At 40.4% G+C, this 12730-nt stretch overlaps 1 protein-coding gene across 3 annotated transcripts in view; it reads right to left on the minus strand.

The window, feature by feature from the left end:
• rab28 (RAB28, member RAS oncogene family) overlaps positions 1 to 9997 on the minus strand; it is a 45241-nt gene extending 35244 nt beyond the window's left edge. For all 3 annotated transcript variants that reach the window (XM_056287873.1, XM_056287865.1, XM_056287858.1), the window contains exons 1-3: positions 9783 to 9997; positions 3315 to 3411; positions 128 to 216 (exon numbers count right to left, since the gene is read on the minus strand). In XM_056287873.1, coding sequence (XP_056143848.1) covers positions 128 to 216; positions 3315 to 3411; positions 9783 to 9857 — 261 coding nt within the window. In that variant the 5' untranslated portion in view covers positions 9858 to 9997. The remainder of the gene's footprint in view (positions 1 to 127; positions 217 to 3314; positions 3412 to 9782) is intronic.
• Between the last annotated feature and the right edge of the window lie 2733 nt (positions 9998 to 12730).

The raw sequence follows: 12730 nt of genomic DNA on the forward strand, positions 1-12730 counted from the left end.
CTGTGTAGAAGCCGCAGCAAGGACCAGAGTCTATGTGCTTCGTATGTTGGTGTGACTATCGCAACAAAAAGTGGCAATGGAGGATGGTGCGAGTGTGTGGGTGCACGCATGCTTCTTTTAACCTTACATGAGCTCCGTATACGTATTTATCCAGCATTTTCCCTCCTAAAGTTTGACCTCCAATGTCCCACACCTGCAGAGTCACGTTCAAATTGCCTATGAAGAAGAAGAAAAAAAAAAAAGGAAAGAGTTAAACAGGCCAATCTCTCCAGTGAACAATATTATTAAAAAAGGATTGCACTGATTGAAATATATAAAGAGATAATGATCCTCTGTCATAAGCAGTGTTTTTGTGCATGATGATAACCTACAGTACAGTAAGAAATATTGAAATAAAAAAAATAAAAAATCCCAAAAAGAGACCAAAACCTAATATTGCTGCAATTTGTGAGGGTTTTCCATTTCGGAAGTTTTTTGTCCTCCTTAAACATTTAGCCATTTGTTTAAACAAAGCTCGTAATGCAAGGGGGGGGGCACGAGTGAGCCATAACCAATGCCCACATTTTGGGTAAGGGATTTCCATAATATGAGCTGGCATTGTTCGCATACATATTGGAAACAATAAATCAGAAATTAATCTTTCATGCTAACCGCTCTCGCCTGGCAGGTCACCCACACCTCACATCCAAGAATATCCAAGCCCACAGAATGAGGGGATGAATAGGTATGCTTACCCTCTAATTTAAACATTCTCAATACCCTGGCAGAAAAAAAAGCACTTATTAGCCTGGGAAGAGCTGTTTGCATTGTGTCGTCTACTGCCAAGTTGAGGAAAGCGAGGAGAATTATGTGCTGTTAAGGAAAATGGCAATAATTAAACACAAAATAAGAGGAAAAGAAGAGTCTTGTCCTCATTTCTGTGGAAAGAGAAAGTGAGTGAAAGAGAGAAAAAGACATGCACAAAAACCCAAATCCAAATAAATATTTTCTTCCTCTGGAAAATGAAAGGGGTGGTTGAGGGGGGAAAAAAAGGGGAGAAGAAGAGGAGGACTGGGCCTGAGGCGGGGGGTGGGGGATGGGGGGTAGCAGACAGTGAGGAGTTTATGCTGGTGGCGATGAGGGCCCTGTGCTGAGCTGGAAAGGCGATCGGGAGCAGAGCGTGCATTCACTGTGGACACAACTGGACGAGTCATGTCTCTCTTTTAAGAAAGGGCTGGGAGAGGAAACGCTGAGGTTCACAGTGACTACATCCAGACTATACAGTGTCAGTGTGAAGCTACAACGAACAGGGCAGTGAGGAACAGGCCCTCTGTGTCACATAAAGTGATCTCCCTCGGGCCGTCCGTGCTCGGACGTCCACTTTATTAACGTTACACAAGCCCCCGTCTTGTATGGTGAACGTGGTAGGAACTGTTGAATCACATGAATGAATACATATATAAATAAATGAAGTGAAAAAAGTTAAAGCGATTATTAAAAAAAAAAGAAAAAAAAGACAGTAACCCCTAGGGTGTGAGGTGGAGTCGATTGAGATACAACTTCTTCCAAAAGGTTTCAAGTCCAAAAGAATTTATCAAGTTCAGTTCCACCTTCAGTAGACCCCCCCCACCCACACACACACACACACACACACACACACACACACTGCACACTGCCCTCAACCCCAAGCTCATTGGTTTGGCACAGACATCTGGAAGAGGTATTGTTATAAAAAGCACACACAGAGGAGGGGGTTGTGTGCCAATCGGCCTCGCCTCAGCTCTCCCGGCGTTGGAAAATGTACATTAAGTTTGACAAGCTGGGCCTTCACGGTGAGAGGGGCCAACGCTGGCTATAGGCTACTCTCCTCCATTGCCGAGAGACCCTTACAGCCCCACGGAGACCCCGAGACCCACGCAACCTCTCCAGTATAAGACAGGGTGGGGGTGTTAACGAAGGTCTGGACCACCCAGCTCGCATATCCACCCTCTTCTTCATCAGCTCATCAACACCCAATTCCCCAGAATATGGACCATTTAACAACTGTGGTGCTGAACCAGTGTTATAGCTGCAATAACGATACAGATGTAGGCTAATTTAAAACAAAAGGTTGTTACAAATTTAACATGCCAAAGATCAGCACATGTTGCAGAAAAAAAACATTCTGGAAACACAAGTTCTAAAATTTACAGCATTTGTAAGAGTTCCTGCAAAGTGCTTATGATTACCCAATAACATTTTGACTCCATCAGAGCATTCTGGAGGTTTAGTTCATGTAAGTCCCATAAGCTGAAACTGAAACAAAATCAAAATAGAATATTAGGGCCAGCTCACAAATCAGCATAGCTTTTACCTTTAGCAGTTATTTTGCCCTTGCTTAATGGTGTTTTATTAGTAATGAAAGAATGGAGGCACTTTGCAGATTTTTGGAGCTTAAGCCTTGGCAGAGCTTTAGAAATGTAATTTGAAATGCTGAAAATCCCCATTTCATATGGTAGGAAGTCAAAACGGAGTGCTTTAGTCTAAATATAGCATTAGTCAATAAACATTTATTTTACAGATCTGAGGGGGATACAGAGCATGGCTTTATTTCTGTGGCTTGAACATAAACAAATACGAACATGAATGTTTTATGTGGTGCAGGACAAAGATCAGTTGAACCTCAGGATCAACGATATGAATATAAAATGTTAAATGTATTTACTCTGTACTGTGCCCACAGAATTATGAGCGAGGCTTGCCCGTTTGGACATAAGCTGTCCATTGGCCTTGTGCGGAGAGAAAAAAAAGGTTGCTGTTTGCTCTAGAGAGAAGAGCTTTCAGAGTGAATAAGTCTGAGAAGTGGCAGACTCTCTACAATGTGGCGTTACCAAATAAGACATATTCAATTTCTCAAGTTCACCTGAAGAACTAGCCCAATTGTTCTACTCAAAGACACTAGGAAAATTTCAGCATGGCAGACTAATCTATGAAGTAGCACTAGAAAACACCAGAAATAAAATTAGGGTTGAAAACCATATGAAATCATAAAAATATTCAAAGTTGGGGAAAAAAAATAAATCAATGGACCACATGATTTAGACTTAAGATTTTAAATGGACTCTCCAGCTCTTTTAAACACATAAGAACATAAATCAAATTTCATCATGCAGTATTAATTAAGTTACAAATAGTCATGCTAACCTGTCAACACATGATCTTGTCCTATACCTCCCCTCAGTAATTCACTGTATTAACAAGTCTAGATACTGCTGCTGCATGCTTATGCAGGACGCGTGTCCGTAGCAGATCGCAGAACAAGCTAGCACTCCCAAAGGATTATGAAGGTGTCTCACCTGGAAGGGTTATTCTCTTAAGAAAGAAATCCAGGCCGATCGTTTGTTTATACTGCTTCCCGAAAGCCTCCTGTGCAAACCTGGTGGCGAGTGATGTCTGAAACAAAGGGAAAGGGAGAGAGAGAATTAGTGCCAAAAACCAACAGTGGCATTTAGCATGACTAAAAATGTGTTGTTTGAAGCATAAGCAAAAAAAAGGGACTGTCTAAAACCTTTCGTAGTCTAGTTTTACGAACGGTATTGGCACAGCATGCACATAAAACACAAATATGCACACACATGCGTACACACACAAATTCTAGAATGGACAGATAAAACAGCAACATGGCCAAGTGCATTAGTCACACCACAGGAGGCTGAAAAATTCCTTTTAGAGAAAAAACATTTGAGTAGTTACGATAGTCTGTTGCTGGGCAGAATCCACAACCTACTAATTGCGCTGAATATCAAAGAAAGTCTTTTGTTTTGTTCAAACTCAACCATTCCCAAGCAAAGCCTTTCCGGTAATTTTTTTCCAATATTTTCTTTTCAAACCTGTTCCAACAGTACAAGGGTACATTCAATCATATGACAATAATAACTTATAGGTAATGTAATCTCACAAGTGTGCTCTCTAAGATGGCAGTTTCACCATAAGTAATCAATTTTTTTTGGACATCAAAAACTTTATTAAAATAAAGTTCAGGGTTGGAAAAGTGGAAAGTACACAAAAATGATTTGTATAAAATCCCTCCGCAGCATCTCAGTGACGCTGTAACAGTAAAAGTCAATATGAATTACAAAAGCCAGCGTGTCTGTATGTGACATGTCTCCAGAACAAAGACCCAATAATTGCCACAAATTACAAAACTCCATTACTCACCGTCACAGTGACAATCGGAGAAAAAAAAATAAAAGAGGATTTTTTTTTTTTTTTGCATGTTTGGGGCCCTTCAGAAATCCATGGGAACTCACTATGCAGACTCGACATGCCAAGTTTAATTCATTTTGATGGATGAGGATTAGAAAAAAAGTGAAGTGCTGGATGTCTATTAGCTATCTTTAGAGCAGTGTGCTTACATAAACATAGCAGAGACGTGAAACAGTGGGACTCCCGTGGCCCTCATGTGGCAGCAAATGCATTTAATGTGCTACTTGACAGTCACTCAAGGCTAGAGGATTTGAAAAGAATTCTTAGTTTCAATCTACAGAACATCTCTTTGGGACCTCTGCCACAGTCTACTTCTACTCACATTAAGAAGTGTTCTCGGGTTTAGTCTAATAATCGAAATGAAAGACTGAATTTCTATCAAATAACTTTCCATCAGAGATGGCACAATGTTATACAATTAGGCTTAGCTTTATCGTAAATCTCACAAAATTAAGTAAAAGACATATTTGTTTTTTTCAAGACAGATTTGTTGTTGGAGCTGTCACCTTTGATATTACACCCTTGAGTTTATCCCAGTAAGGATCTGCAAAAGTAATCTTGGAATCAAATTCCAACATATTGAATGTTTAAGTTTAACCTATGGGAAACCTAATGGTTTCCTTGATGAGCCTCTCCTTAGAGATGCGGTACGAAGGTTTAGTCACATTATGCTTTTTAAAGTTCAACAAACCGTAGACTTTTCAAATTTCAGTGTGCAGAGCGTGTCACAGGCTCGAGAGTGATTGAAAAATTACTCGAGGTGACTGACGCAACAACTAGAAAATCATCCATTTAAGTAGCCCAAACAATCACTGACAACACAGGAATAACTAGCTTGGACAGCAAAAATGTATTCCACATGCTCATGTTGGCCCAGTCGGCCATTTGTCTTGGCATACCAGTAGCTTGGCTCTCTTCCCTCTTCGTAGTCCTTTTTTTCCACCATACAATTGGAACTAACCAGTGGATGTAAAAGCTGGCGTAATCCTGACACTCCAATAGAGAACAGCACAGGGTCACAAATGATACCAATGCCGGGAAATGAGGGAAGTTCTACTGAAAAAAATATTAATAACAAGTGAGAGAGAAGAAGAGAGGGAGAGAGAAAGAGAGAGAGGGGAAAAAAGGCAAACTGTCTATGACCCCATTGCGCAACACAAATATGAAAAAGCCTGCATTCCTGCAGTAAGGTATCAAAAATTATCCTTTTTTTCCTCCAACTTGATAGATGACATGTTTAAACATTACCGTTCTGCCGTCATGAAATAGTGATGAGACGAAGAGCTCTCCTGCAAAATACGATGTCACTGGCATACAGTAACTACTAAAAGGTTCTGAATCAGCATGCATAGCTATCCTATAGGAAAGAGGACAGCCACTACTTAGGGGGAGCTGAGTTACCTAAAACTATGGTTGATAAATAGACCTGTGTGTAGGCTAGGCCTGGCGGCTTAAAAGTTTGGCTAAAATGTGAGCCTCCATATTTTAAAAACATCTTGCTCAGGTGGACAAGCCTTCAAACACCTCCCTATATTTCTGAATGAGTAACAAACCACAAGCGAAAATACCACCAAAAATGGTGTCCAAGAAAAACTGATCCGATTGCAATTTGCAGAGCAAATTGACATTAATAAGGGGGGAAACAGCATTCAAGATGTCAGTCAGTGGTTCCTACTCAAAATGGGAGGCAGGGTTCCTGCTTTCTTTCCCGAAACAGACAAGCAGGTAAGTCATTCAGACAGTGACGAGCTGACACCTGGCAGCAGTGTGAGTAGGGTTATTAATGTAGCGCATCTACTGGGAACTGAGTTGTGTGTGTTCTCAGTCCCCCTAAAGAAAATGTCGACTTTCCAGAATGAGAACATTCATTTTTCTCATTGCGTCTGACCGTTACCACTGGGCTTGTTCCTTCTCCCCCATGGCACGGAGAGATTAGCTTCGAGAGGGGACGGTGAAGCTGAAAGGCACTTAAAAACACTGCCTTACATTTGAACTCATTCATTCAGGGATTCAAAGATGCAGTGAAGAAGAACCATGGCTGTATTGTCATGACAACCTGCTTGCTTTGCTGCAAACATGCATGTGATGTGACTGAGGAAAAACATTCACTGTCGTGAATGTAGGTTTGGCCTGGTGCACGTGGATATTTTCAAAGGCTTTTGATGAACTCACTGAATATCCTAGATTAGGCTCTAAGTAACAAGATGTGTACCAACATATACACGTACTTATATCATACTTTTTCATCTTTTGCCTCTCTTTTTTCCCCTCTGTTAGTTATCACATTGGTTGTCAAAAGTCAGTGGACCACCAGGTGTCCCTGAGAGCATCCTTGGGGGTCTCAAGCAACAGCGTACTATAGGAGCAGACCAACTCACAAATATCTAATATAGCTTAATAAGAAAACACAAACAATCCCAGGAGAGTCGGTGCTCATTCCAAGTTAAGGATTCATAAGAGAAGATCTGTGTTTTTGTGCTCCATAAAATTAGAAAATTGCAAGTTTCTAACTTTTATAGATGATGCCTGGATCCCTAACCAAATGCATTTGGGAGGCCTTGGGTAGAAGAGGGGCACACCAGCAGAAAACAGGCATCAGCTACAAGAGTCAGGATAAGCAACCTTTAGCCTTTTTTCAAATAAATCATCATATTTGGTATTGTGCAGTGGAAATTCGGTCTTGTTTGTTGACAAGCAGCAGCAGCCCCGAAATGTTCAGAAATCATATAAGGTTGATAGAAAACCTCACAAAATGTTTAAATTCTTGCTGGATGGATTAATTTGAGTATCAAACAGGCTGGCTCTCCTTTAATAACAAACTGAAAATGTCTGTTGGCAGGTTTAAACTAACTGATTGCTTGTTGTAACATCAACTGTGACAACAGACCCCAGGGAGGGATGTCAGAAAATAAATCTTGTCTCAAATTATTTTAGCCTTGGCCCTCAACACAGATTCATATCTCTACATACTGTAGACCCATAGTAATAATTTGATGCTCTAACACTTTTGCAGGTCCCAGTAAAAAGACAAGATAATAGAAGCATAATATTCCTACATTTCTTCAGGATCAAAGCATAAGGGTCAACCAATAAAGTGCACTGTAACATTTAACCATACAACTCATCAAAGTACTAGAGGAGAGCCCTTCAATAGTGAATGCAATGGCTGAGTGGCTTTAATAGGTTTAAAAGATTGGACTTGCACCATATTTAAATCCATTATACTGCCTTTGTGACATAATCAAATTACAGATGTACAGTAATTCTCTCCAATTGGCCTCTTGATGGATCAAATTGACTCAAACATTAAGCCTATATTTTAAGTAAAGCGTCTCAAAGATTTGAACTTGTATAAATGTCTGTGACACAATGACGATTCAGCTTATCAGCCACCGATGGAGGCATTTGCATTTGCAGTGATACAGAGAAATGCAAATCTGTCTGTGGCGACATTCCCACCAAGTGCCAAGCGTAGTGCAGGTAGTAATGTGTGATGTCCCCAGCAGTGGCTGGTCCACCAGAGAGGATGGGCCCAGCAGATGCCATGTGTTCCCGTGTTGTGGTGGACTGACTAGTCAGGGCTTTGGAAATGACTTCTGGGAAAGGGCATGCCAAAAGAGAACGCAACCAGAATCTACAAGATTGATACTTTGACTTTTAGTACAGATTTTGTACTTTAACTATAAAGGAATGTTACTACACTTTTACAACATTATATCTTTTTATTCTTTGGCAAAGGATTTCACACTCACTCTCCTTTGAAAATAAAACTGATAACCAAACAGTACATTTTTATGAGAGTATAGTAGGAGTGACTCCTTGGATTGTACCATTTGGTTGTCTTTTTTTTTTTTCTTCATCCTATCCATATTATTTTTCATGCATTTAGGTTTGCTGCTTCACTAGAGATTATTATATTGGATGAATACTACATTTAATTCTGAACATATTAGAAAAGATGCAATTTTCAGTCCATGCTGCTAAAACTATTTGCTGTACATGTTTACATTTTTCCCATAAAATAGTGTTAACATTATAAAAGAAAAACATTTTTTCCTCAATTCTGAAAATTTGGTTGTTCAGACGTGTTCATACTTTGGGTCACCAACGCATCAGTTATGATAACAATAGCAAACCAGATTTGAATAGATTAATGATGTTTTTAAGCACAAGTTCATTTGAGCCAGTAAAAGGACTGGCTTGTTAATGTCGGGATAAAGTTCAAAACTGGAAATGCCAGGTAGCCTTGTTTTCAACTGGAGGGATAAACACATGATATAAAGTTTGCTGTCAGCTTGGCTTACCACACCATACACGGTCCCCTACCCCCTATTCCCCATCTATTCTCCTCACACTAAAAATTAATAACATCCACAGGGGGGCTCTCACTCAACACCTGACAAAAATCACAATTCATCGACCCAATATCAATCCTATTTGTCCAAACAAGCATTTTTCCTCGGTCTCAATGTCTCCTCCCCTGGGTGATAGCTGTAAATGTACTTAATAACGTCTCCTCCCCTAGGTGATAGCTGTAAATATACTTAAAGTGTTTCATGCATTTACAAAATATCAGGGGCTCTTCCACATAAATGCCGATCAGCATGGGAAACTTCAAGAAAAATATCTTGGTACAAAATGTAAGCAGTGACCAGATGGTGGTTGTATTACAGGAACAATGACAATATAAATACCTGTTGAGAATATTTCATTGCAATGAGGGGGAAATGTTGGCCGAAGGGGGATCGAGGACGGACGCCCATTACTCCCAACTCCATTGCATCTAAATGCACATGACTATGACGGATGAATACTTGACTCTGATACAATAACTTTGTTTACATATTGCGCATTAGAAAATTAATATGGCTCTTAGGGCTTACTCCACCCAGCTGTGAACAACTGCTGGGACTGTCCAGTTCACAAAAGGAGGGTTCAGCCAGTTCTTTTCTTGTGCTTCAAAATTACTACTATTTGCATGAAACAGTTCCCCATTCTCAGTCTCGTCTCTTCTATCGTAGCCGACGGTCGTTGTGCTCCCTTTGAAAAGCCTCGTGCTCCACAGTCTTATGTCACTTTCTTCCCCAAAGAATTAACCAAACTATGAGTCGACCACACGTCCACATGTAAAAGAAAGACACTAGCCATCAGCATTAACAACACGAGAAAACGCCAAACCTCCACGTTTGCGCAGATTTCGGTGTACGCTGCACCAATTACATAGAAAAAATAGATGGATAAGAGCGACGCTCGGTAGTTTCAACTCTCCACAGTTTAACCGTAAGATAGTGGAGTGGTGTTGATGGATACGGTGGGAGTTTTATTACAACGTTACTTTCGGTGTAAACACGCCATGGGCGACGTTAGCTAAAACCAGAGAATTTAGCTAGCATTGGTCACCGCGGCTAACTATGCGGTCAGCATTAGCCAGCGACGCGAATGTTTGGTGTACATTTCAAGGCAGTGGCATCAGTGACGGGCGGATATAACAGCAGAATTTCTAGATTTAAAACTAAGTCTCGATTTTCGGTAGCGTTGCGTGTGTGCTGCGTCCTCACCTTCCCAGATGCACCGTCTCCGATTATCACTATTTTAAGTTGCCGGTCCTGACTTTCCTCCTCTGAGTCCGACATGTCGTTAACCTATGTTCCGACAGTGTTTCTATAGTAGAAAAAAAAACCGATCACTCTGCGAAAAATAGACACAGGCTATTTGATTTTATCTAGTTAATCAGATAGGTTACATCTAGACAGAATGGGCAAACCGACGCCATTTTGACTCTAGGCTCCTGCTTGGTTTGGTCCATTGACAGCCCGATAAAAATGCATCACTTTCCAGCGACAGGCGGGTATTCACCGGGGTGCAAGGCAAATAACTATGGTGTGGCGTTCGAGTATGCAATTAGTACGAAATCTATCGTCAAACTTTGACTTTAACGAAAAAAGAGAATAATTTGGATGACAGGGACGCTATGGACGCGTCCTACGTGTGACGCGTTCCGTTGCCATGGTAACAAGGGGTCAAAGTTGACTTTAACAACGCGATCGCTGCAACGGAAACATAACTTCATATAAATGGGTCATTTGGAAATATGTCGTGTCAATTAGAAAATATGTTGTGTTTATTGTAGACCTCTCTGTGACGTTGTGGATGTTGTACAGCCAAACGTATCAAAGAATAGGCTGCGCTGTTTGAATGGGGTTTTCTTTGACTGGCATAGATCTATTTAATTAATTAATTAATTAATTATTGGCAGTATTTGCTTTTTTAAAGAAAAAAACTCTCATGCGGACTGCAAGCCATGAAAATAAAATATGTATGTAAAAAAAGGCATATGTGTACAAATATGTAGGCATATTGGCACTAGCGCAGGCTTTGTAGAAACAATTTTGTGACCTTAGATCGACATCAGACTGAATGTTATCCATATCCATAGATAGACTGTTAAGAATTCAGGACAATCTAATTTGTCATGAAGAGTAGCCTAAGACAAGCCTACCTCCTAGCTGACATTGAGGCTAAGTATTCTTTTTGCACCAGAAAATTATCTCACCTGTAAATAGGGTGAAAAGTGTTACTAAATGCAATTTTCTTACAACTGTAACGAGAAGCGTGGTGTTTTCAGAAGTCAGTTAACATTTCAGCTGATTTTTAGCTTACTTCACTTATGTGGAACTGCTGTCCATTTTCAGGAACCTGCAGTTACAGTAGTCTACGGCAATCATTTTAGGCTGCTTTTCTGGAGTTCACATTGATTTACCAAACGTTGCCCACACTGGCAAATTGAAATCCAGTTTTTGTTAATAGGCTATAATGAACAACACGGGCCTATTTTCTTCAAAACTTTAGATATTTCTCTGCAGTGACAGCGCCAAATCAGATTTAGATCAGCACAATGTCGAATATGGGAATTAAACACGTGCTCTTAAATGACATTTTTGACAGGCCCCTATTAACCGGTAAAATTGAGTTAAATACGTGTTCTGTCTCTAGGCTAAGAACTTGTAAAATAAATGTATAGGCTATGGTGAATGGAATAAAACTTCTGCAAGAGGGGAAATCCACTCATCAAAAATCTACAGTATAACCTGTATCATAGCCTTGCTATTCAGTGGAATAATCAATGACTGGGCATTAAAATAAAAAAGCTTAACATGCTTAAATTTGTTATTGCTCAGAAACACATTTTTCCCCCCGAAAAGCTTCTTCACACATAGATGTGTAAAGAAATGACTCTTTACGTCACCAGACTTCTTTGGCTGATCTGTTTATCTTTAAATATAAAAGTAGCCTATTATGCTATGAACATGGTTCTACCCAAAACCTTTTCTGAGCAAAAACAAGAAAAGGAAAATAACATGACTTGCATTTGCGCGGTTGATCATAAAAAGAGCAATCGCGGGGGCTGTCATTTGGTAATAAATAACCTGTATGGTTTTATGCCTCTATAGATTTTAAACGTAGGCCTGTATTTTATTCAAATCAGGGAGGAATTTTTTTTTCAGATTATCGTCCACACGTTGTGCAGTGTAGCTGGCGTTGTGGTTGTGTGTAGCTGCACTGAGTTTCTAGTATTTTCAAAAAATGAAACGTTGTGTCGTGGGCCTCATCTTTCACAATCCTTTTATTGCCAAGGAAGGAACATGGTGTGCAGCTACATGCGGGGATGAGGAGGAATTCGCACCTGGACCACTTTGAAGCAGGTGGCAATGAGTGTCAGGTCAGTATAGTCCAAAATCTGTATGAGGGTGCGATTGACAACTTCCCAACTGGACAAAAAGACTCAGCAAGAGACGAGTTTTGTCGCCAATCGTTGCAAAATCGCTGCAATCTGTGTTCGACGTACATGGCCCAAAACATGAAAGCCACACTTCACACTCAACGCAACGTGAAAATCGTTGACGGTGTCTTAAATGTGAAGGAGACCAATGTCCAAAATTGACGGGAGCCTTCTATCGTGTACATTCTTATTACTCTCACACACTCCAGCTGACTGTCGGTGTAGACAGAGTGTGGACAATGTCAGAAACCAGGTCACATTCAGAAAATGTGCGAAGTGAAAATAAAAGAGAAAAAGTTTCACAAATAGCTAAAATAAAAACCAAAATGTGTATGTCGCTGATGAAACTGATGCTTCTAATTCAGACTAATGGTCTGGCTTGCTTTGATGTCTGCTCACTCAAAGGTTACAATAGCCCACATCACAACAGGTATCAATGCGCAGTTACGCAGAGAAAAAAATATATATAGTGCAACGAAATTACATACATAACACCTTCCAACTGTCTTATTCCGCCTGTTGCTGTTATGTGAATGTGTGTTACGGTCGCGCGGCAGGCAGCCTGTTAAATGGCGGATGTGTTGGAAGGCCTGTTCATAATGAAGACTGCCTCGTTTAGCTAATAACGTGTCTACCGTGGCTGCCTGTATACGTTATTCTCATGTATAATCAAGAAGTGTGAAGCCGGAGTCTATAGAAAATGAAGGTGAACAATAACACGTGGGG

Source organism: Lampris incognitus, chromosome 1 (assembly GCF_029633865.1).
Source record: "Lampris incognitus isolate fLamInc1 chromosome 1, fLamInc1.hap2, whole genome shotgun sequence".
NCBI lineage: Eukaryota > Metazoa > Chordata > Actinopteri > Lampriformes > Lampridae > Lampris > Lampris incognitus.